Below are 26,403 nucleotides of genomic sequence, written 5' to 3'. Positions count from 1 at the left end.
TAACATTGTGGTGTATTATGTTCCCCTCTAGTTTCTTCCCTGCTTATTTTTAGCACAGCTGAATTGGTATAAGTAATGATACCAAGAATAATTTTCTCTACAGACATAATTGTTTTCCAATACCTGCTTTAATAAACCATAGGTCACCGTCTTAAAGGAAAGCATACCATCATCTTTGCCTGGGATAACCCCAGGCTTACCGTATATAGCCTCTTCTATCTAGGAGAAGAAACATTATCCAGGCTGTGTACTGAGAAAATGCTACTCATTGGACTTTCTCTACCATAGTCTTATGTTTTTGAAACAGCAATGCAAGGAAAGGAAATGCAGGCATAAATGAACCTATGTTTTCCTAAAATGTTAACAGAAGTAGTTATTGCATATGTTTTGATACAGAAAGTTCTTTTCTCTTCAAAGTTCCTTACTAGAAAGACTAAAAATAAAAAGCTTTTTAAGATTAAAAGATCATGAGAGGTATAATAGCTATATTTTTATGTAGGTTTGATATATGGTTGTAATATGGAGGATAAATACAGCTTCATTCTTGCACATCAGTCTTAAACAATCCTAAAGAACACTGGAGGTTCAAAATTGAGTATCTTCTTGAGTAACTCCTTGAAATCCCACCTTCCTGATTTGCTTTAAAGATTGACCCAACAATATGACGAGCATGGCTTTCCACAAATTTTATTTGTGATCTCTGCATTAATTATTGACAGAGCCCCAAGAGGTGTTCATTGTGCACAGTACCATTTTAAGTGCTGACTTGATTCCTAGGAGAACTCTGGAAGGGTCTTTTTAGTTTATAAATATTATTTGTGTGAAGTATCCAGAGAACTCTGAGTCCAGAAGACCTCCTAATAGACTTCTCTAACAGACTTTTGCAAGTAGTGTTCTCAGCACCATTTTGATATGCATATTGAGCCTTCCAGTTGTTTAATACTGATCTGGAAGGCCAGTGCAGAATTCAGGGGTCCCCAAGACCACCCTGACTTCTGACACCAGCTGGAAGTTTGGAGGTCCCCAAGACCACTCTCAAGTTCAATAATTAACTAGAAAGACTCATGAGACACTGAGAGCTATTCTTCTCATAGTTACAGTTTGTTACAGCAAAGTAATTTAGATTATAATTAGACAAGGAAAAAGATGTATGGGGCTGAGTTCAGGAGGGTTCCAAAAACAGAGGTTTCATTGTCCTCTCCCAGTGGAGTCATGGATAGCATTGACTCCTGGCAACAATAAACATCAAGTATTGCCAAGCACAGAAGCTCATTTGAGCCTTGGTGTCCAGAGTTTTTACATCCTAGACATGGTTCTGCACTTATGGCTAAACTTAGTCTCCAATCCTTTTAGAGGTTGAGTTCATACTGTATCACCCAGAGCGCCCCCCGTAAGTCACATTGTTAGACTGTCTGGCATGGTCAAGGCCCAGAGGAAATAAGACACTTATCAGTCAGGACATACCACAGGTTTAGAGATTACCTCCCAGGAGCCAAAGGTAGAGTCCAGACCTCTCTTGGGACAAGGGTAAATTCTTTACTGCACAGCCATTTTTAGTTTATGTCTCAGTAATTATTTTTGATCCCATCTTTCATATTCCTTTTGCTAATTTTATAGGCCAGAGGAAAAAAGCGACAGAAAGGATGGTTTCCTGCCAGCCATGTTAAACTTTTGGGTCCAAGTAGTGAAAGAACTACACCTGCCTTTCATCCTGGTATGGAAGTGAATTAACTTGTATTTCATCTTACAGAAGTTTTGTTGAAATTCAGCCACTTCTTAGATTAGCATATGCTTTGAAAAATACTAAAAATTGGTTCTTTTTGTAACTCTGTCTGAAAGTAATGTTACAATGAGAACTTCCTTTCTAAAAAGATCTATATACAAACAGCCAACTGTTTAAGTGATACTTGAACCACTTCATTCCTTGAAATTTTTCAAAGTGGAATTGCTATGCTATTATACTTAAAGTGAAGCAGTTGGCATACTGGGGTGGCTCAGTTGGTTGTGTCCAACTCTTGATTTCGGCTCAGGTCGTGATGTCACGGTTGCGAGATCAAGCCTTGTGCAGGCTTCAGGCTAGGCAAGGAGCCTGCTTGGGTGGGATTCTTTCTCCCTCTACCACTCCTCCACTTGCACTCTCTCTTTCTCACTCTCTGCAAAAAAAGGCAACTATTTAAAGTGAAGCAGTTCACTTGGATTAACCGTAGTTGGGAGATTCTTGTTTTATAAAATAGGAAAATGGAGGAAGGAGGGTGAAGCAGAGCAGCTCAAGGAAAATTTTACCCTAATTCTAACATTTAATAGTAGAGTCATTTAAGTTCTAGGGGAGTTATAACATGTGATCTTTGTGTTAATAATTAATTTACTTTATTATTTTGTTCTTTTTCTCGTAGTATGTCAGGTGATTGCTATGTATGACTATGTAGCAAATAACGAGGATGAGCTGAATTTCTCCAAGGGACAACTTATCAATGTTTTGAACAAAGATGATCCTGACTGGTGGCAAGGAGAAATCAACGGGGTGACTGGTCTCTTTCCTTCAAACTATGTTAAGATGACAACAGACTCCGATCCAAGTCAACAGTGTGAGTAATATCCAACTATTTGCCCCTCAACTAGTGCAAAAGCTTTAATAGACAGCACTGCACTCATTCTGTCCTAGAGCGTATCTTAAACTCAGCACTCTTAGCAAGCGAATATTAGTGACTAAAGCAATAAAATGCAAAAGGAAATCTTTTACAAAATCAAAAATTATACTGCGTTATTTTATACTTTTTTCTTAGCTTTAGACCTTACTGTTAGACTTCATCTGAAAAAATTTGTCAGTCTTTAACAGGTTCTTGGGTGTAAGCAGTCTATGCTTCAACTTCCCATTACCACCATCCTTTTTTAGCCTCTAACAATCTTTTCCTGCTTAACAAAGAGTATCCAGTAATTACTGTACTCACCTATTCAAATTACCCTTTTAGTGTACAGGTACTATTAATCTTTGCAACCTTCTCATTTATTACTCACATATTTACACATCATCCAGATTAGGAGAAAATTAAAAACCGGTTTAAACTGTGTGCAAAACTCTGTTAGGTGATTTTTTTAAAAAGATACCTGATGCCATAAGAGACATATGAATCAAGATCTCTTTCACTATTTTTAGAACAAGGATCCAGATCTCAGTGTGAAATTTGGTATTATATATAAAACTATCTCTTCGTAGTTACCTAGCCTTACTTACATTTGACAATAAAAATGCATTCATAATAGAGAATAAACAGCACTTGGAAATACTTTTTACCTTTGTAAAATGTCACTTTTTCCCACCCTTTTGATTTTTGGTTTCTTTTTTTTTTTTTTTTTTTTTTTTACAAGATACATCATGATTTATATTTTTATCATTCTTGTGAAATTATCTAAAATATTTAGCCTTTCATTTTAATTGAGTTTTGGGAACATATAAATGGTAACTCGGTCAAAGCTAGAGATACGCTCGTAATTCAGTGCGAGTATTAAGAATTTTTACTGTATCTATAATTTTGAAATATTAGTGCACTGTTTATACTTTAGGGCTTATAGTTCTAAAGATAGTTTTGATCCTGGGAGATTTTCATTTAGATAAAGCAACTAAATTTCCTAATTTGAATATGGGAACAGTTCAGTTTTTTATGATTTGAACATCCCCCCAAAAACTGGGGCTACCTAAGTGAATGACCGGTTTTAAGCTCCGCTGATGGTCTGGCAGCTTTCGGTGCTATAGCCAGTTCATCTAATTAATTAGACATAGCTGAGGGCCTTCCCTGACCCTGAGAGAGGAAGCTGCCTTTCATGCGGACCAGGACTGGAAGCTCTTTGGCTAGTGATTCTTGGAGGCATTCCAGTTCTCCAGGATGTTTGGCTGTTACAGCACCTAGGATGTAAAGTGGTCGTTCTCCAGATGCGTTGTTGTTGTTTATCTTGTTTTCCAGTGGCAGAACGCTTCTTCCAATTAAGTCTTAGGTAGTCAGGAATATAAAGAACAGATAAAAGCTGTTCTAGAGGAAGAACAGCCAGGAGTATATGAGTCCGTGAAAATTGGTTAAATTTTAGATTACCATTTGCGTTTCTTGGGCCTTTATAATTATTATTTTCATTTTATAATGCAATTAGGATGTTTTTTAAAGTTTGAGAATTTTGATAGTTCAAATTTGTTTAGTTGATGTTGCATGTTATTAGTCAAATTTTTTCTCACCCACTTAATTTGCTTTATGTTCATTTTATTCCTCATTTTTCTTTTTATAGGACCCAATGTTGTCTTCCAGTGTGAAAGCACCCCAGAGACCCACTATCCAAGTTTGACTCTAGCGTGGAGGCAGGGCAGGCAGCCCTGATCAAATATCTCCTACACAATTCATTAACTTCGTTTGAATGTTAGAGCCACTTGTGATTATTTCTTTGTGTTTCTAATTTACAGTTAAAATTTATTTGTAACAAGTTAAAGGATAGTGGGTCTTTGTGTGGCTTTCCCTGCTGTTCACTCTGGCATCTTTTAGCATTTTTCTTCTTTTTTTAATTTGGTAATTGTAGGTCATTAGCATGCATATTGAGTTTGCCCGTACATGGTGGGAGTTCAAACACACAAAGACCCACTATTTGCACAGACTATTCTCACTGGTTTGGAATGGGCCGCCATGCTTTTCTAATGTTACCGCAACGTGTATATTCATTACAATTCAGATAAAACTTGCTTATGTTTTGCTCTTATGTTTGATCTAATCCTAATCACAGTGAGCTCTTAACTGGTTCAGTACGTGATTTACTCCCAAATATGCACTGTTTGCTCTGTTCCTTTCTAGTGTGCCATCATGAGTACCAATATTTAAATTCGTTTAAAGGCCAATAACTGGAAATAACCTTTTCTCTATTTTCTGTGTATTTCGGGGTGGGAGCAGTAACACATTGGGGAAGCTTTCTCAGAAAAGAGGAAAGCAGCCTGCCCCAGCAGTATATGCAAAGTGGGCTGGGTTTCTTCTGTCTCGGCTGCCCACAAACGAGTACTGCACTGTGGGAGTTCCCTTAGGGTCTGTGAGCTCTGGGCTAATGAAGATAGTGCATATGTGCTGTAGCAGTCAGTTGTCACTTCTTTCTTGGTGACCTAAAAATGGATTCTTTTTGAGGAATGAAAGGCTCCCGTCATTGACAGTTGAGACAGGAAAACCTTCCCTTGCTTAACGTTTGTACTACATTCTAAAGTCAGAATTCATGTTACCTATTTTAATTAGGTGACTGCCTGTTTCAGGTCACAAAAGGACACTGGTTGACGTTCTTCTTAATGTGTTTAGTAAAAATCATAAGGAATCCTTGAAGAGTTTAAATGCCCCTGATGCGGGCCTGTAGGCTCTATCTAGTCAGGAATGAGTTCAAGCAAAAGAATGATGTGTGAGAGCTGGCATTCTTCTATGTCCATGAAGATGCTTTGAGGCTGGAAGATTGATTTTACCATCCAGAATTCTCTGGCTAATATCTTGTCTTCAGACACATCGGCTACTTCGGCATAGGATTTTACTTGTTTTCCTTGAATGGAAAACACTTTAAAGATAATAAACATTATTATAAACAAGTAAATTGGAGAGTACTTAGCTGAAACAAAAAGGATTGTTAGTAGGCAGTATTAAACTATGTTTGAAAATCAATGAGACGTTTATGCAACTTAAAATGTTTACAACCTGCAGTGCAATCTACTGTTTATGAATGTCAGAGTATTATCAGGAAAAGTGTACATACAATCATAGAATCTTATTTCCTCACAGAGTTCTTTAAGAAGAGTGAAGTGTGTTTTTATATCTCTGAGTTTCAGTTAGAGGCATATTTTGTGCAATATTTATGTTAATGTGCCTATACATTGTGAATGAATAATTTCAGTCATTGCCTAAATCATAACTTTTTTTTTTTTTTTTTGAGAAAGAATCAGTACTTTAGTTAGAACTTTACAAAGTTCAAATGTCTGTGTTTCAAAATGCTTATTAACATTACAGGGATGTATGATGATGTGTATGTGTGCTCCCTGGGGCAGGGATTTCTAGTTATTAGACCACCTCAATTTTTAGCATTTGGCATCATCATGATAACTTTTATAAAATATGACATTAATAGGAAAGCAATAATAACACTTTACAAAGTGGAATAACAGATTTGCCCGCAGTCACTAAAGGAGACAGCGCAAAGACTGAGTCCTTGTGAACTCACCTGATCTTCCAAATTGTATGGATTACTTGGTCTCACCTTGTATTTTCTGAACTCTCCGCTTTTGCACTCTTTGGGCGGGTTCGGGTTAAGTACAGTTACTTTAAATCTATTTTAAACCCTGGGGTTGGAAATCAGACCTGTTAATTAGCTGCATAGTTTGGTATAATATTTTCTCTTTATAATTTTGAATTTGGGCTTATCTAATACACTGGTAAATTATTTCAAAGGTATTTTTACAGCTCAAATTGTTTCACTGTAACACTGATAAATATAAGTGACTAAGAATGACATTCAGGTGGAGCTTAGCATCTGTAATCAATCCGAAAATAATGTATTTGTCAGGTACCCAGGAGCTAAATCAAATCACATAATGGCATATTTAAGCTGAATTGTTGGTCTGGAAAATAAAATTACTGTATTTACTGAAATACTACTCTTTGTGTAGGTATTTTGCCATATATTTGAGAGAAAGCTAAAAGTAAAGGAAATTGTATGACATGTACTAGTCCTTCTTAAAAACGCATGCAGTCATTCCTTTGTAGTACCTCATATTCAGCCAAGTACTTGCTCTCTCCCCCATTCAGTATGGGAGGGCAGCTTTCAGTTTGCTTAGAAAGCAATGGTAGAAGGAAAGAGCTTATCAGGAACACAGAATCTTAAAATGGAATAAATCTGAACCCCGTGGGAAGTAAAGAATCAAAATACCTATTTATTTTTAAAAATACCTGTTTATTTAAAGATTATAGTATGTGATAATCATTTTTTAAGTATGTGATTAAATCTCGTAGGTTTTCCAGCAATGAAAAAATCAGTTGTAAAACCAAAGCTGATTTTTTAGAAAACTTGAAAATTTAAGTCAGTCCTACCCATTGCATAGGTTCCTCTAAAACTTTATCTTAAAGAGTCATTTTACAATAATACAACTATTAAAAAATGTAACTGCTGTTTTATTATTTTAAAATACAATAAGAAATACTAATAGTTTAAAAGAAAGTGGGGGAAGGAAAAGTAGAGAAAGAAATGCCAATTCCAGTCCAAAGCTTTATTTGCCAAGTTTTCTTAGAATACATTTTACCAAGTTATAAACTCTTGTAAATAGAATCTATAATGGAAATACTGAGAGACTTTGCCTAAAGTGGCATTATTGGAAGCTGCTGTGATGCTACTGTAATAAGTTATTAAATTGTTGCAAAGTGCTGTTTTTGCCTTAAATTTTTATTTTGTGTGTCTTGAAACTACAGTATTAAAGGTCTTGAGATTGTGCAGATGCTGGGCACGCTTGGCATGAGGTAATCTGTTTTTATTTTTACAAAGTTGTAATATAACTATGCAAGTGTGTTTATTAAAATGACACAAACTACATTACTTGTATTGTGTATTTCTTTTGAAGCATCCTTTAAAACTTATTTTTAAGTATTTGTATGTAGTCGTGATTGAATTTCTTTGGAATTTCTCTTTTTCCTTAACATGGTCTCTGGGTACAGGCCAGTGAATTGTTTTATATCACAAGGGGCAAAAGAAATTTTAAATCGTCAAGCTTGAGATAGTTTGATCCAAAATAATCATATGTATCTCAAAAGCAAAAGACATTTTGATTTGAAAGTAAAAGACAGTATCTAGGATAAATGGATAATGTTATTATTTACAATTTTTGCTCCACAACCTTTTTCTGAAAACATTGGAGGGAACTTACAAGTTGATACTCTTTGCAAACGTAGAATTAAACATTCTTAGTACAAAGTAACTTTAGTGAATGCTTGGAGGCACCAGAGTTAAGTAGAAGTTTACACTTAAGTAATCAAGTTGGTGCTTTCACCTTGAGTGCAACATATGGATCAAAATCCAACCCATCCATGAATATCTGGCATAAACAACCTCTTTCCAGAAAACGTTTCCTCGTCTCTGGAAAATCATTCAACTACCTTCCTGAGCATTTGCATAAGGCCAAGCAAAGGACTAACTTCTGAGAATATGAAAAAGAGTGTCAGTCCTTGGCTCAGGTAGTGTGTAGCTCTGTGAGGGGATCAGGCACATACGCAGATCATTCTAGAACAACATGCTAAACACAGTGATAGGTATTTACTGGACACCAAGAGAGTACAGAGGAGGAGTACCTAATTCAACCATAGATTGGTGAATTAGAGGAGACCTCCCGGAGGTGGCAACTGTGAGACCATAAGGTAAATAGGAGTAAGGCAGATGGGGGGTGGGGTGGGGTGGGATGGCGGAGAGCATGACAAAGACAAGAAACAGCTGAGGAGGGGAGGGGACTCTATAAGCTGGAGTGGAAGTGCAAAGCCAGGAACAGTGAAACTCGGGGCTTGAGAGGCAGGCCAGGGGCTGAATCAGAGATTCTCTAGCTTGAATCAGAGATTCGTTGGGATCACCTGGGAAACTTTAAAAAACTATTGATGCCTGAGTCCTGATTTAAATGGTCTAAAGCATGGCCTGCGTGTGGGGATTTTTCAGAGCTTCCCAGATGATTCTGATACGTTGCCAAGGTGGGGGAAGAGTGACGAAACAGAGCTCAGAACCGTTTCTGAAGGAACATTGGCAGGAGTTGGGAACTGATTGGATGTGTAGGCAGGTGGAAGTGTCAGTTTGATTCCCAGATTTTGTCTTGGTGACAGGCAGAATAGTGGTGCCACCAGCTACAGTAAGGAGTCAGAGTTGGGGAAAGAAGAGGAGTGTGGTTTTGACTGCAAAGCACCAGTGGGGCACCCGGGTGGTCAGACAGGTTGAGACCCACAGCAGCAGGACGTCAGCCGGTGGGGTGAAGGCAGATGGATGGTGCTGAGCCCGTGAAAGTAAATGAGATGACTCGGGGAGAATGAGTTCATGCCGGCCCTTTGAGGGTGTCCGCAGTTAAGGGTGGGGTAGCGAAGGGACCTGTGGAGGCAGGGAACAGGTTCTAGGAGAATAGTGAACAAAGCTCTGGCTGCACAACCATTGCCCATACCGGTAAAAAGAAAAACGAAAAGTGCCCTTCATTGAGTACGTACTGATCTGGGTCCTTTTCTGAGGTTCCCTAATGTTTTACCTCATTATTATTTTCTTTTCACAGATATGGCCATTAAAGCACAAGCTAAATAACTTGTCCAAGGTCACAGAGCCAGTAAGTGGGAGGGTTGGGTTCAAACCCACATGGTCTGGCTCCAGAGCCCATGCTCTTAAACCTCCCCTAGCGTGCGGTCACGGCCACCCTGTTAGTAGCTGTGAAGTTCCTGCACCACAGCCATCACTGGAACCAGTGAAAAGAAAAGAGAAGACAGAGGCCGCCCTGTGTTTTCTCTCCGTAGAAGGTACACACGGAGAAGAGGCCAGGAGGCAAAGACTGAATGTGATAAACAAGGACAGGAATCTTTAAGAATAGTGTCTGGAAAGATAAAGCTGGACGTAATCACTTCTTTTGGTAACAGCTTTATTGAGATTCAAATCACATACCATACAATTCACCCACTTAAAGTGTACAGCCGAATGGTTTTTAGTTTATTCAGTGTTGTGCGACCGGGACGGTTAATTCCAGAACATTGCATCACTCCCAAAAGAAGTCCTGTGCCCTTCAGCTGTTGTCCTCCTATCTCGCTATACAGCCGTCGCGGGGAGCCGTAGGCAGCCACTGACAACCTCCTTGCTGTCTCCATGCGTATGTTTGCCCATTCTGGACATATATAAATGGAATCATAAAACGTGTGGTTGGCTTGTTTTACTTAGCATGATGTTTTCGAGGTACATCCATGCTGTCTGTGTGTCAGTACCTCATTCCTTTTTATTCCTTTTTATGACGAAGGCGTGTTCCGTTGTATGGGGCGCCACACTGTTTATCCGTTCTTTAGTTGGTGGACGTTGGGTTGTTTCTACTTCTTAGCTGTTAAGAACAAGCTGCGGTGAATGTTTGTGTACAAGTTTTGGGGCAGACATGTCTTGTCACATGTCTGTGTCAAACGGTAATTCTGTGTTTAACTTTTTGAGGAACTGCCAGACTGTTTTCCAAAGTAGCTGCACCATTTTATTCCCACCAGCAGTGCACGAAGTTTCTGTTCCTCCGTGTCCTTACCAACACTGGTTATTATCTGACTTTTTACTATGGCCATCCCTCTGGGTGTGGAGCAACAGACATCTCTCTGTGGTTTTCCTTGACATCTCCTCAGTGACTAATGATGTTGAGCGTCTTGTCATGTGTTTCTTGGCCATTTGCAGATCTTCGTTAGAGAAATGTGTGTTTAGATCCTTTGCCTCTCGTTTGAGTCATTTGTCTTCATGCTTTAAACTTTGTTTTAAACAAGAACAACAAATTATGAAACACCCTTGACAGAGATGTCTCAATGCTGTTGTCAGAAGGCAAAATCACTTAGTCAAGGAAAAAAAGCAGAGAGAGTGATGGAGTGAATGTGGGGGGAGTGCATTGGGAGGGTTGCTTTGAATCCCTGGCTCTTCCCGCTCACTTGCTGAACCTTAGCCTCGCCTCTATAATGATGATAATACCTACATTGCAGATGAGACTCAGGGATTTCTGAAGTGCTAGGTCACTGTCTAACACATACGAACTGCTTGCTTTGTGCTGAGCAGTGGACTGAGTACTTCGGGTACGTGTCTGGGTTAGTCAGTGATGGAAGTTAGAACTCGAATCCCAGTCTGACTCCAAAGCTCGTGCTCCTAGCCTCTGCCCACGCACCTTTCCATTAACTGAGAGCTGCTGTTATTCCAGATCATAAAAGCAGAACAACCGTCACTTAATCCCAAGATTCAGGTGACAAGAATGTAAGGAGAATTAGCCGTTTTCAGTACCTCCAGGCCGGTCAAGTTACATTTAAAGTATTAGAAGGACCTGCTACTGGGATCCCTGGGCCCCCAGCGGTCATACGATAACCTCCATGAAGTTAGGCAGGGCTACAGAGTGCGTGTGTCCTACACTGAGCACAGTGGGGCGGAGTGACCAGTTATGGAGTCACAGACAGTTTGAAAGTATGGGCTGTGTGGTCATACCAGTGGGGAAAATTAGGAGTACAGCAAGCTGTTCAGTAACCATGAGAAAAAAAAAATACACGTGCGCATGAAACCCCCCCAGGACAGTGGTGGTGTAATAGCAGATGTATGACGTGAAGTGCTCAAGTGTCTGGAAGGGTCAACATGAAATTGGCTGTTGGACACAGCTACTCATTGCATATGTGACAGAGGAGAAGGGATGTAGGGACCTGTCGTCACTTAGACACAAAAATGAGTCAAAGGAGAGTGAGAACTCTGTTGGCATTTCCAGAGAAGTGCATTTGCGCCATTTGGCATTCAGAATACTTAACCTAAACCCCCTTTTTTCCTCTAGAATTCAGTCCAGCAAGCATGAGACCAGGTCAAGTTTATACACCCTGTCACCCATGTTTTGTCTCAAGGCGGATTGCAGTGTAAGCACCATATAAAATGGCCTGGCATTTCAAAGTGTAAGACTTGAGCCAAGATGTAGGGGTTTAGTAGCTCTGAATTCTGTACTGTGTCTTCACCACCAACCTTTAGATTCTCTATATACAGTAGGGTTCAAAGTTGTATCAGTTCTTCAGAGGATTGATCAGAGGTGGTAAATCATCACACACATGTGCGTAACAATTATTTTGATTGTTAGGATTACACGCTATGTGTTCAGCGAACATGAAAAAACTTTCTCTTCATAATGTTCTGTATCTGGATGGCAAGTTAATTCTCTCAGTTGAGTCAGTGATAGGATCTGGCAGTCTAGAAGGTGTTGCAAGTATCAGCCTGAAAGAACCACTCTCTGAGGCCGAGTCTCAGAAGCCCCTCTGTCTACTGTTAGGAGGTCTTTGCTCTCTTCTTTTTTTTTTTAATGTTTGTTTATTTTTGAGAGAGAAGGAGATAGAGCTCAAGCAGGGGAGGGACAGAGAAAGAGGGAGACACAGAATCTGAAGCAGGCTCCAGGCTCTGCACTGTCATCACAGAGCCCAACAGGGGGCTCAAACCCACAAACCGTGAGATCATGACCTGAGCCAAAGTTGGACACTTAACTGACTGAGCCACCCAGGCGCCCCAGGAGGTCTCTACTTTCTTTTAGGCTTATGGCCTATCACTGTAGATTCAAAAATAAAAATACAACCAACAACATTTTTCTTTCTCCACTTGCATTTATCAACAGAGTTGCTTTGGGAAGTTCTGGAATACTTCCATTTTCTGATAACCAAATCTTTTGCTTTCTGACGGTCTGCAGCATCAGAATACAGTATTAACTTCTTCCCTTTTCATGCTTAAACAGGCAGCCTAACTCCTGGTGACAAAGAATTGACAGGCATCAAAGAGACACAGAGTTTTAAAAATTGTTCAACAATCCTTTAAATTTCCAGAAACAAAATCACAAATATCTGTGGCTTCCAAGTGGGACCATAGTACCTGTTACATAGTTGGTATTCAGTAAATAGTTGCCAAGTGCATAAAATGCTGTTCTTTTACAGAATAAGATATTCGATGATTTTCTAGTGCTCTGACAAAACTTCTGCATTAAAGGCAGCCTTCAGAAAATGCACACAGCTTAGTCATCTGGATTTACTGCTAAAAATTGTCTTTTCACTGAGCGTCAACACAGTGAGACTGAAAACCATTATGTCAACCCTGGCTGCTGCTTCGGGCACAGAGAATAGCGTTGTTCAGTGACATCGCTCTTCTCACAATGGGCAAGGACTTTTCTGGGACTTTATGACATAATCCGAACAAGCTCTCTTTGTGTGAGTCGTCACAGACCATCTTTTGTCCTTCACCTTTCAGAGTCTTCACGTCGCTCCCTCCTCTCCTCTCTCAAGCGTCTCTCATTTGCTTCTTGATCTTGTTTGCACTGTGATCTGCAATGGCCTCCCAACTCTGTGGGACACAGTTTATGTGGCTATTATTCGTTATGCATAATTTGGCTGTCAGTCTCCGTGTCCTCTCACAAGTGGAGGGGGGGGGGGGGGGGCGGGTCTTGTGGCCCTGAGGACTTTGACCTGATAGTAGCGTGGTCTCTCATTTTTCTCATTTTCCCACCCTTCCTGTCTTCTAGGAAGAACTTACCAGGAAATTTTCATCATTCTCTCCGGCCACCTGTAGTTAATATGATGTACTGTCTCCTGCAGCTCACAGTTTATCTTCGTATCACATTCTATAAATGCTTGCTGAAGACCTACTATGTGTCAGCCACTAGGGATATAGCAGATGATAAAATAGGCAAAAATTCCTCCCCTCTTGGAGCTGACATTTAAGTAGGGCAGGACAGAAAACAAACAAAATGAATAAATATGTCGTACCTTAGAAAAATGAAGCAAGTTAGGGAAAGGGAGCGAGTGAAGGGTTGGTGGAAAGAGGATGGGTCTGGATGGATTTCAAACAAGCTTCTCAGAGAAAGCCTCTCTGAAATGGTGTCATGTGAGCAAAGACTTAAAGGACATGAGAGATATCTGGAGAGAGTCATGTAAATAGCTGGAAGACCATTCTAGGCAGAGGGAACAGCACATGCCAGGGCCCCAATCAGGAACATGATGGTAATGCTTGAGGCCGGGGTGGCTGGAACAGAGGGAGAAGCAAGAGAGGCAGTGAGGACAGAGGGGACTGGGGAAATGGGGGAGACTACTTAAGTTCTTGGAGGCTGTTTGTAAGAACTTTGGCTTTGGCTGGGAGTGACAAGAACCCATCAAGGGGTTCTAATCAAAGGAAGGACATGATCCGATGTGCTTTAACAGAATAGCTCTAGCTTGCTAGATTAAAGCAGGGGTTGGGGCCGGGAAGGGCTCAGAACCAAGGAGACATATTAGGAAGCTAGATCAGTAATCCAGATGAACAATGACGGCGCGATCAGAATGATTGTAGTGAACATAGTGAGAAGTGTCAGACTGTGGGTATATTCTGGAGGTAGATTCAACAGATAGGATTGAATGTAGGGGTGTGAGAAAAAGAAAAATATCAAGGATATCCCCAAAAGACCTTGGCCCAGGCAAGCAGAGAGATGGAATCACCATTAAGTGAAGGCACATGATGAGAGAGGAAGGGTAGGAGAGACTATTAGGAGTTTGGTTTTGGATATGTTACTTTCACCCACCCTTAAGATAGGTAAGTGGAGATTCTGGGTAGGCAGTAGAACACAGTGAGATCCAGAGGATATATTCAGCCTGGAGTGTGCATTTGGGAGTATATCGGTGCATAGATGATACTTAAAACCACAAGACTCGGTGGCACCACCAACGCTGTGAGTATGTGGAGAAGAGTTCTAAGGTTGAGTCTTTGGGTTTCAACGTTAATTAAGTCTGTGGGTTGAGGAGGAGCTAGGAAAGGAGAGGAGGTGACTGCCAGTGCGGTAGGAGGACATGAGGTGAGGTGGTGACCTAGAAGCCAAGTAAAGGAGGATTTTAAAGAGGAGGGAGTGATCCACTGTCACACATGCTTGTGATAGGTCAAGCAAATTGAGGTGGAAGGAGGAAGCTACGTGGAGCTTTTAGGAACCTCTTCTTTAAACTACAACATTTAAAAGTTATTTTTTTATTATGTTTATTTTGAGAGAGAGAGAGACAGTGAGCAGGGGAGGGGCAGAGAGAGAGGGAGACAGAATCTGAAGCAGGCTCCAGGCTCCAAGCTGTCAGCACAGAGCCCGACGCGGGGCTTGAACCCACAAGCCTTGAGATCATGACCTGAGCTGAAGTCGGTCGCTTAACCGACTGAGCCACCCAGGTGCCCCTTGAAAATAATTTTAGTGTTTAATTTTCCAGCTATATTCAGGAAATTTTTTTACACAGTAGTTTTTGTTGAAAAAAGTGTTGTTGCCTTGTAGATATGTTCATTATATTAAACCTGTTAATAGTGTTCAAATCTTTCATATTTACTCATTTTCATTGAGAGAGATATTACAGTTGACTACTTTGATTATAGATCTTTCAGATCTTTATTTTTCCTTCCTTCCTTCCTTCCTTCCTTCCTTCCTTCCTTCCTTCCTTTCAGAGGCAATTTTGTCAGTTTTTAATTTTACCTTTTGAGGCTCTCCAGGTAGTTGCAAATAAGATCAAAATTATTATATCATCCTAAATGTTTATAATGTTTACATAGATCCTTGAAAGCCTATCTTGTCTGTTGCTAATCAGACCACCTCAGCTGCTTTTTAATATTTTGTAAATGTGTAGCTTTTTCCAACCTTTACTTCTTTTTTTTTTTTTTAATATTTATCTATTTTTGAGAGAGAGATAGAGCATGAGTGGAGGAGGGGCAGAGAGAGAGGAAGACATAGAATCCAAAGCAGGCTCCAAGCTCTGAGCTGTCAGAACAGAGCCTGATACGGAGCTCGAACTCACGAACCGCGAGATCATGACCTGAGCCGGAGTTGGACACTTAACCAACTGAGCCACCCAGGCGCCCCTGCAGACTTTACTTATTTCACTTAGCACTATACCCTCTAGATCCATCCATGTTGTTGCAGATGGCAAGATTTCATTCTTTTTTATGGCTAATATTCCATTGTACATATATACCACATCTTCTTTATCCATTCATCAGTCGATTGACGCTTGGGTTGCTTCCATAATATGGCTATCATAAATAAAGCTGCAGTAAACCATCAGGGTACATTTATCTTTTTGGTTTGGTGTTTCCATATTCTTTGGGTAAATAGTAATGGAATTCCTGGACCATATGGCAATTTTATCTTTAATTTTTTGAGGAACCCCCATACTGTCCCACAGTGGCTACACCTGTTGTTTCTTGTGTTTGCTTTCAGCCATTTTGACAGGCGTGAGGTGATATGTCATTGTGGTTTTGATTTGCATTTCCCTGATGATGAATGATATTGAGCATCTTTTCATGTGTCTGTTTGCCATCTGGATATCTTCTTTGGACAAATGCCTTTTCAGGTCCTTTGCCCATTTTTTATTAGATTATTTGGGGGGTTTTAGTGTTAAGTTGTGTAAGTTCTTTATAAATTTTGGATACTAGCCCTTTATCAGATAGGTCATTTGCAAGTATCTCTTCCCATTCATTAAGTTGTCTTGTTATTTTGTTGATTGTTTCTATTTCTGTGCAGAAGTTTTTTATTTTGATGTGGTCCCAATAGTTTATTTTTGCTTTTGTTACCCTTGCCCCAGGAGACATATCTAGAAAAAAAGTTGCTGTGGCCAATGTCAGATTACTGCCTGTACTCTCCTCTAGGATTTTTATGGATTCAGGTCTCATATTTAGGTCTTCAATCCATTTTGAGTATATTTTTGTGTATGGTATAAGAAAATGGGCCCTTTTCATTCTTTTGCATGTAGCTATACAATTTTCCCAGCACCATTTGTTGAAGAAACTGTCTTTTTTCCCATTGAATATTCTTGTCTCCTTTGTCAAAGATAAACTGACCATTTAATCATGGGTTTACTTCTGGGCTGTCTGTTCTGTTCCATTGATCAATGTGTCTGTTTTTGTGCCAGTGCCTTACTCTTTTGATTACTACAGATTTGTAGTTTATCTTAAAATGTGGGATTATGATACCTCTGGTTTTGTTCTTTTCAAGATTGCCTTGGCTACTTAGGGTCTTTCGTGGTTCCGTACAAATTTTAGGATATTCTAGTTCTGTGAAAAATGCTGTTGGTATTTTGTTAGGGATTGTATGAAATCTGTGGATTACTTTGAGTAGTAGAGACATTTTAACAATATTTGTCCTCCCAATCCATGAACATGGAACATATTTCCATTTGTGTCATCTTCTATTTCTTTCATCAGTTTTTTTTTAAATTTTTTTTAATGTTTAGTTTTGAGAGACAGAGTGTGAGCAGGGGAGGGGCAGAGAGAGGGGGACACAGAAGTCGAAGCCGGCTCCAGGCTCTGAGCTGTCAGCACAGAGCCCAACGTGGGGCTCGAACCCACAAACCGTGAGATCATGACCTGAGCCGAAGTCGGATGCTTAACTGACTGAGCCACCCAGGTGTCCCTTTCATCAGTGTTTTATAATTTTGAGAGTACAGGTCTTTCACCTCTTTGGTTAAGCTTATTCAAAGAGGGTTTTTTTGAATAAAAAAACTGATGAATGGTACAATTGTAAATGGGATTATTAATTTCTCTTTCTGCTACTTCATTATTAATATATAGAAATGTAACAGATTTCTGTATATTAATTTTGTATACTGTGAATTCATTTATCAGCTCTAGTAGTTTTTTGGTGGAGTCTTTAGGGTCTGTAAATAGTGAAAGTTGTACTTCATCCTTATCAATTTGGATGCCTTTTATTTCTTTTTCTCGTCTGATTGCTATGGCTAGGACTTCCAGTACTATATTGGATAAAAGTGGTAAGAGTGGACATCCTTGTGTTGTTCCTGATCTTTGAGGAAAAGTTCTCAGTTTTTCACCATTGAGTATGTTAGCTATGGGTTGATGTGATATATCATATTGATTGATTTGCAAATATTGAACCACCCTTGCATCTCAGGAATAAATCCCACTCAATTTTGGCGAATGATTTTTTTTAATGTGTTGTTGGATTTTGTTTGCTAATGTTTTGTTGAAGATTTTTACATTTATGTTTATCAGAGACATTGGCCTATAGTTCTTTTCTTTTGTAGTGTCTGTCCAGTTTTAGTATCAGGGTAATACTGGCCTCAAAAATTAGTTTGGAAGTTTTTTGTCCCCTTCTATTTTTTTTTTTAATTTTTTTTAATGTTTTATTTATTTTTGAGACAGAGACAGAGCATGAGCAGGGAGGGGCAGAAAGAGAGCGAGACACAGAATCCAAAGCAAGCTTCAGGCTCTGAGCTGTCAACAAAGAGCCCAACGTGGGGCTCAAACTCACAAACCGCAAGATCATGACCTGAGCCGAAGTCGGACGCTCAACCAACTGAGCCACCCAGACGCCCCTACTTTTTTTTTTTAGTTTATTTATTTATTTTGAGAGAGACAGAGACAGTGCAAGTGGGGGAGGGGTAGAGAGAGGGAGAGAGAATCCCAAGCAGGCTCCATGCTGTCAGAACAGAGCCCAACATGGGGCTTAAACCCATGAATTGTGAGATCATAACCTGAGCCAAAATCAGAAGTCAGATGCTTAACCGACTGAGCCACCAGGCGCCTCTCCCCCTTCAATTTTTTTTTTTTTTTTTTTTTTTTTTTTTTTTTTAATAATTTGAGAAGAAAAGGTACAAGTCTTCTTTAAATGTTTGGTAGAATTTACCACCTGTGATGCCATCTGGTCCTGGACTTTTATTTGTTGGAAGAGTTTTTGATTACCAGTTCAATTTCATTGCTGGTAATTGGTCTGTTCAAACTTTCTATTTCTTCCTGATTCATATTTGGGAGGTTATATGTTTCTGGGAATTTATCCATTTCTTATAGGTTGTCCAATATGCTGGCACATAATTTTTCATAATATTCTCTTATAATCTTTTGTATTTCTGTGGTGTCAATTGTTATTTCTCCTCTTTCATTTGTGATTTTGAGTTCTCTCTTTCTCTCTCTCTCTCTTTCTCTCTCTCTCTCTCTCTTTCTCTCTCTCTCTCTCTCTCTCACTGAGTCTGGCTAAAGGTTTATCAATTTTGTTGATCTTTTCAAAGAACTAGTTCCCGGTTTCATTGATCTGTTCTATTAATTTTTAGATTCTATTTCACTTATTTCTGCTCTAATCTTTATTATTTCCTTCCTTCTGCTGGTTTGGGGTTTGTTTGTTCCATTTTATAGTGCCTGTAGGTGTAAGGTTAGGTTGTTTGAGATTTTTTCCTGCTTCTTAAGGTAGGCCTGTATTGCTATGAACCTCCCTCTTAGAACAGCTTTTTGCTGTACCCCGAAGATTTTTGGACAGTTGTGTTTTTATTTTCATTTGTCTCCATGTACTTTCTTTCCTTTTTGATTTCTTGGTTGACCCATTCATTGTTTAGTAGCATATTATTGAACCTCCATATATTTGTGTTTTTTCTGGATTTTTTTCTTGTGGTTTACTTTTTTTTAACAGCTCTTTTTAAAATAAAGTTTATTTATGTATTTATTTTGAGAGATGAAAGAGAGCATGAACAGAGTAGGGGCAGAGAGAAAAGATCCCAAGCAGACTCTGTGCTATCAGCCTGACACAGGGCTTGAACCCACAAACTGTGAGATAATGACCTGAGCTGAAATCAAGAGTTGGACACTTAACCGACTGAGCCACCCAGGCACCCCCTCTTGTGGTTGATTTCTAATTTCATAGTATGCAGTCAGAAAAGATGGATGGTACAACTTCAGTCTTTTTTAATTTGTTCAGAGAACTTGTTTTGTAGCCTAACATGTCATCTATTCTGGAGAATGTTCAATGTGCATTTGAAAAGAATGTGTAGTCTGCTGTTTTAGGATGGAATGTTCTGAATATATCTGTAAGATCCATTTGGTCCAGTGTGTCATTCAAAGCCATTGTTTCCTTGTTGATTTTGTGTTTGGTTGCTCTATCCATTGATGTAAGTGGAGTGTTAAAGTCCTCTACTATTATTGTGTTACTATTGATTTCTTCCTTTATGTCTGTTATTAGCTGCTCTGTGTATTTGAGCACTCTCATTTTGGGTACATAAATGTTTACACTTGTTATATCTTCTTGTTGGATTGTGCCCTTTAAGATTATGTGGTCTTTCTTTGTCTCTTGTTACAGTCTTTGTTTTAAAGTCTATTTCATCTGATATAAGTATTGCTCCCTGCCTTTCTTTTCACTTCCATTTGTATGATAAATACTTTTACATCCCTTCACTTTCAATATGCATGGTCTTTAGGTCTGATGTGAGTCTCACAGGCAACATATAGATGGGTCTTGATTTTTTTTTAATTTTATTTAGTTAACATACAGTGCTATATTGGTTTCAGGAGTAGAATTCAGTGATTCATCACTTTACATACATTGTGTTATCCTATGTCTTTTATTGGAGTGTTTAGTCCATTTACATCCAAAGTAATTATTGATAGGTATGTACTTATTGCAGTTTTGTTACTTTTTTATATTTGTTTTATAGTTCTTTATTTCTTTCGTCTCTTGCTCTTCTCTCACAGTTTCCTAGCTTTCTATTCTTGGATTCCTTTCTCTTTATTTTTTGCATATCTGTTACCAGTTTTTTGTTTTTTGGTTACCATTAGGTTTGTATATAACATCTTATACATATAGCAGTCTGTATTAAGCTAATGGTCAGTTAAGTTTGAACCCATTCCAAAAGCACTACATTTTTGGGGTGCCTGGGTGGTTCAGCCAGTTGAGCCTCCAACTCTTGATCTTGGCTCAGGTCATGATCTCATGGTTTGTGAGTTCAAGCCGCACACTGGGCTCTGCACCGACAGTGTGGAGCCTACTTGGGTTTCTGTCTCCTTCTCTCTTTGCCCCTCCCCTGCTTGCACTCTATCTCTCTCTCAAAAAACAAATAAAAATTTAAAAAAATCACCACATTTTACCCCTTTCCTCCCACGTTTTAGGTATATGGTGTCATACTTTACATCCTTTTATTTTGGGAATCCCTTGACTGATTTTTGTTTTTATAGATATACTTAATTTTACTGCTTTTGTGCTTCCTACTTTTCTTCCTCCTGCTTATGGTCTTTCCTTTCCACTCAAGAGAGTCCCCTTTAACATTTCTTGTAAGGCAGGTTTAGTAGTCATGAATTCCTTTAACTTTTGTTTGTCTGGGAAACTCTTTATCTTTCCTTCCATTCGAAATGATAGCCTGGCTGGATAGAGTAGTCTTGGTTGCAGGGTTTTTTTTTTTTTCAGCACTTTGAATATATCATGCCACTCCCTTTGGCCTGCAAAGTTCTTGCTGAAAAATAGGCTGATAGTCTTATGGGGTTTCCTTTGTATGTAACTATTTTCTTTTCTCTTGCTGCTTTCAAATTTTTTTTTAATTTAAAAAAAATTTTTTTCAATGTTTATTTTTGAGAGAGAGAGTGCACAAGTGGGGAAGGAGCAGAGAGTTGGGGGGTGGGGGGGACACAGAATCTGAAGCAGTCTCCAGGCTCTGAGCTGTCAGCACACAGCCTGACATGGGGCTCAAACCCACGAACCATGAGATCATGACCTGAGCCAAAGTCGGATGCTTAACCAACTGAGCCACCCAGGTGCCCTATAAAATTCTCTCTTTATCACTGTTTTTTACCATTTTAATTATTATGTCTTGGTGTGGACCTCTTTGAGTTGATTTTGTTGGAGGCTTTCTGCCTCTGGAATCTGGATTTCTGTTTCCTTCCCCAGAATCATGAAGTTTTTAGCTATTATTTCCTCAGATAAATTTTCTGTCCCCTTTTCTCTCTTTTTTCCTCTTGGGATCCCTATAATGTAAATGTTATCACACCTGATGGTGTCACTGAGTTCCCTTCTATTCTTATTTTTTATTACTGTTTTTTCTTTCTCTTGTTCAGTGAGAATGCTTTCCATTACTCTGTCCTCCAGGTCATGCTTCCTCTGGTCTACTTTTCATTCCCTCTAGTGTATTTTGTTTTTGTTTTTAAACTTATTTACTTATTTTGAGAGAGAGAGAGAGAGAGAGAGAGAGAGAGAGAGAGAGAGAGAGCGCGCACGCACATGCAAGCCGGAGAGAGGCAGAGAGAGAGAGGCAGAGAATCTCAAGCAAGCCCCACACTGTCAGCACAGAGCCCTATACGGGGCTCAAACTCATGAGCCATGAGATTATGACCAGCCAAAAGCAAGAGTCAGATGTTTTAACCAACTGAGCCACCCAGGCACCCCCGCCCCACTTCTAGTATATTTTTAATTTCAGCTATTAAGTTCTTCATCTCTCATTGGTTCTTTTTTTGTGTTTTCTCTCTTTGTTGAGGGTCTCATTGAGGTCCTTGACTCTTTTCTCAAGTCTGTTGAGTCTCTTTATGACCATTACTTTAAATTCTTTATCAGGCATATTACTCATCCCTGGTTTGTTTAGTTCTCTTGCTGTGAGTTTGTCCTGTTCTTTCATCTGTTACATAGTCTTCTGTCTCCTTATTTTGTCTGACTCTGTGTGTCTGTTTCTATGTGTTAAGGTCAACTATGTCTCCTGCTCTTGAAAGTAGTGGCCTTATGAAGATGAAGTCCTGTAGTGCTCTGCAGCACAATGTCCACTGTTCACTAGAACCTGGCACTTCAGGGATGTCTCCTGTGTGTGTTGTATGTGCCCTGCTGTTGTGGCTGAGCTGTGTTTGCCTTCACTCCAGTCATCTACAGTAGCTCTATCTGTTGTGGACAGGGTTTGGCCCCTGTGTTGTTAGTGGGCCAGTCTGAGGCCATCTTGGGCTTGAGTCAGACCAGTCATTTGCCAGAGCTGCGAAGCACTGTACTGTGGGGCTTTCTCCCTGTGTTGTCCCCCGAGAAGCTTTCACTGGTGGGCGGGGCCTGTAGTCAGACCAGATTTCTGCCCCCAGCCCACTGCTGGGGCCGAAATGGAACTGGTATGTGTGGTTTTCTTCTCCTCTCCCTGGGGCAGGAATCACTTTGGGGTGGTGCTGACCCTTCTTGGGGCTGCTTGCACACTACCGTGTTTGGGCACCACTTTGGATGGATTCCTATTGAGGCCAGGGTCAACCTGAGGGGTGGGTCCACAGGAGAACACAAGGGTGGGCCCCTGGTGTTGGTAAGCTAGATGGAGAATATTTGCAATGTGCTGATTCCCACAGGTGTTCGTGTATCCAGGCTTGGGGGGCAATGGAGAGAAATGGTCCCACCAGCTCCTTTGCCCTTGGAGAAGTCTCCCAAAGATCCCTGTCCCTCCAACACACATTCTGGAATTAGTAAATAAATCTCCTTCCTATATATTCCAGGAGTTTTTCAAACTGCTGTTTCTATGCTGTTTCTCAGTGGGGCTGTTTGTTGTGCTGTCTCTATAAGTGTGGGGACTCAGTTTCCTATCACCCTCTGGCTTCCTCAGAGCCATGCCCGCTGATTTTTACAGTTCCAAGTGTTAAGCCCCACTGATTGTAAGAACTCTCAAACTTCATCCCCTCTGGTTTTCAAAACCCAATTTCATGGGGATTCATCCTCTGAGTGAGGGTCCCCTGTGCCTGGGATGCCTGGGGTGGAGTTTGCTTCTGGCCCTTCTCTTTGCCCACAGCATCCCTACCTCCCAAGGACAGTCCTGTGGGTCAGTTTTGGCTCCCAGCCAAGTCTCTGCCCTTGCAGCTCTTTTCAGTGTGGCTTCTTCTCTACATTTTGCTATGGAGACTCTGTTCTGCCAGTCTTCCTGTTGTTTTCTGGGTTATTCACACTGATATGGGTGTTATTTAGTTGTTTATGTGGGGCGGGGTGAGTAGGATCCTCCTACTCTGCCATCTTCCCCAGCATCTAGCTGAATTTTAAAATCCAATCTAGAGTTTTATTTTAACTGACAGATTTAAACAATTTACTCTTATTGGAATAATGGAATACTCCTATTTATAGCTATCTTATTATATATTTTTTATTTACCATGAATTTGTTTCTTATTGTTGTTCTGCCTATACATCTATTGCTTTGATCAAATGTACTTCCTTTCTTTCCCTTTACTGGTTTGGAAGCTATGGTTTCAATGTCTATTCTTTGAGTAGTTACCTTTGCATTTCTAACATATGTGTTTGTCTCCACAAAGTCTAAATTTCATATTTATCTTACTTCTTCTAATCAGTGCAGGTAGGATGCTTTATCTGTAAGGATTCTCCCCTATTTCTCATGTTACTGCTTTTTGTGTGTTTTAAAAAATTAGTTTTAGGTAAATTTAAAATCCACCTTGAATTTATACTCTTTTTTTAGTCTCCATGCCCAGTGTGGAGCCCAAAGCAGGGCTTGAACTCACAACCCAGAGATCAAGAGTCGGATACTCAACCGACTGAGCCATCCAGACACCGCCCCCCCCCCATCTTGAATATATATCCACTATTGGATATATTGTTATTTTAGATCGTCAATGATTATTTTGAGTCTTCACATATTTACTAGTATTTTTACTCACCCTTCCCTCCCTCCCTCTCTTCTTCCTTCCTGTCCTCTGTCCCTTCCTTCCTTCCCTCCCTCCTTGCTTCCTTCCTTCCTTGCTTCCTTCCTTCCTTCCTTCCTTGCTTCCTTCCTCTCCACCACTCCTTACTCTTTTTTCCTTCTTATTCAATTTCCTTCTTCCAAAAACACACCTCTTTATAGTTCCTTTAGTCAACCTATTAGTAGTAAATGCTTTCAAACTTTGCCTAAAAATGTCTTTGTCTCCCTTACCTACAAAAGGTAGTATAATTAGAATTCTGATTTGACAGTTATTTTTGCTCAGTACCCCCTGTTGTTGTGTGGAGATGTGTACAGTCAGTCTGATTGCTCTTCCTGTGTAGTTATTCTGCTTTTTATTTCTCTTTTTTTTTTAATTTTAATTTATTTATTTTGGGAGAGAGAGAGTGCATGCAAGCAAGTCAGAGAGAGAAGGAAAGAGAGAATCCCAAGCAGGCTCCACGCTGCCAGCACAAAACCTGACACAGGGCTCGATCCCACAGAACCTTGAGATCATGACCTGAGCCCAAATCAAGAGTTGGACACTTAACTGACTGTGCTACCCAGGCACCCCTCTTTCTGACTGTTCTAATCTTTTTTTTTTTCTCCTTGGTGTTTCGTAGTTTAGGTATGGATTTATTTTTATTTTTTTCCCTAATCAGGAGTCATTTTCCTTCTGAGTATGTGGAGGTCTATCTTTCATCAGTTCTAGGAAATCTCAACCATTATAATCTCTATATTACTTCTCTCCATTTTTTCTGTTCTCCCCTCCTGGACTCCCATTAGATGTATGTTGGACATTGTCATTCTGTCCTCTATTCTCCTAATCTCCATTTTATGTTTTCCATCTTTTTGTCTTTCTAAGCTGCATTCTTTTTTTTTTTTTTAAGAGAGAGAGAGACAGAGTGTGAGTGGGGGAGGAGTAGAGAGAGAGGGAGACACAGAATCTGAAGCAGGCTCCAGGCTCTGAGCTGTCAGCACAGAGCCTGGCACGGGGCTCAAATCCACAAATGGCAAGATCATGACCTGAGCCGAAGTCAGATGCTTAACCGACTGAGCCACCCAGGCGCCCCTAGGCTGCATTAATTTCTACATATCTGTCTTCAGATTTACTAATCCTTTCCTCAGATATGTTTGAACAGCTATGTGTTATTATTTCCATAAGATTTGCCATTTTTATTAGTTTCTTTTTCAAATTTTTTTTTAACGTTTATTTATTTTGAGACAGAGAGAGACAGAGCATGAACAGGGGAGGAGCAGAGAGAGAGGGAGACAGAGAATCCAAAACAGGCTCCAGGCTCTGAGCTGCCAGCACAGAGCCCGACGTGGGGCTCGAACTCACGGACCGTGAGATCATGACCTGAGCCGAAGTCGGACACTCAACCAACCAAGCCACCCAGGCGCCCCTAGTTTCTTTTTCAAATCTGCCTATTCTTTTTTATAGACTCTATGGTTTCAACCCTTCATATGTCTCGAGTTATTTTTTAAATAGACATATTTTTACTTTTTTTTTTTTTTACATTTCTGTTACCTTATGTTCTTGGGTTGTTTTTTTTTTTTTTTTTTTCAAGATTTTAAGTCATCTCTATATCCAATGTGGGGCTCAAACTCACAACCCTGAGATCAAAAGTTGCATGCTCTGCCAAGCGAGCCAACCGGGTGCTTGGGGTCCTCTTGGGGTCCTTTCTAATCATCATTTTTTATTTATGGTGGATCATTCCTTATTTCTTGTAATTTTTTATTTTGAGCTCATCTTTAGTGACACTTGGCTCTTACGTGGAAATCCTGTGGCACCAAGGTTGTGAGGGATACCCTCTGGACAGTTGTACATTTTCTTTGGCCAAGCACCCTAAGGGTATCACCAACCAGGGACCAACTTTTCTTTTTTTTTTTCAACGTTTTTTTTTGTTTGTTTGTTTGTTTTTTTTTTTGGGACAGAGAGAGACAGAGCATGAACGGGGGAGGGGCAGAGAGAGAGGGAGACACAGAATCGGAAACAGGCTCCAGGCTCCGAGCCATCAGCCCAGAGCCTGACGCGGGGCTCGAACTCACGGACCGCGAGATCGTGACCTGGCTGAAGTCGGACGCTTAACCGACTGCGCCACCCAGGCGCCCCAAGGGACCAACTTTTCTGTTAATCCATCAGTTGTTAAAAAAAAAAAAAAATCCATCAGTTGTAGAATCCTTGAACTCCAGATTTATGAGACACGATCCCAGCAATTCTAATGTTCTCTGCCCAGCGGAGCCTAAAAGGTCTCCTGTCCTCTCTTTTCTGGCAGAAG

General features: G+C 40.0%; 1 protein-coding gene across 14 annotated transcripts in view; it reads left to right on the top strand.

Annotated features, from left to right (window-relative positions):
* ITSN2 (intersectin 2) overlaps positions 1–26,403 on the top strand; it is a 145,722-nt gene that overhangs the window by 98,931 nt on the left and 20,388 nt on the right. For all 14 annotated transcript variants that reach the window (XR_013554808.2, XM_078444919.2, XM_078444917.2 and 11 more), the window contains 2 exons: positions 1,618–1,714; positions 2,394–2,585. Coding sequence is in view for 13 of the 14 variants with exons in the window: in XM_078444919.2 (XP_078301045.2) it covers positions 1,618–1,714; positions 2,394–2,585 (289 nt within the window). In the remaining variant the exon portion in view is untranslated. The remainder of the gene's footprint in view (positions 1–1,617; positions 1,715–2,393; positions 2,586–26,403) is intronic.

Source organism: Panthera onca, chromosome A3, assembly GCF_046562875.1.
Source record: "Panthera onca isolate mPanOnc1 chromosome A3, mPanOnc1 haplotype 2, whole genome shotgun sequence".
Lineage (NCBI taxonomy): Eukaryota > Metazoa > Chordata > Mammalia > Carnivora > Felidae > Panthera > Panthera onca.
This window is presented reverse-complemented; position numbering and strand designations above follow the sequence as displayed.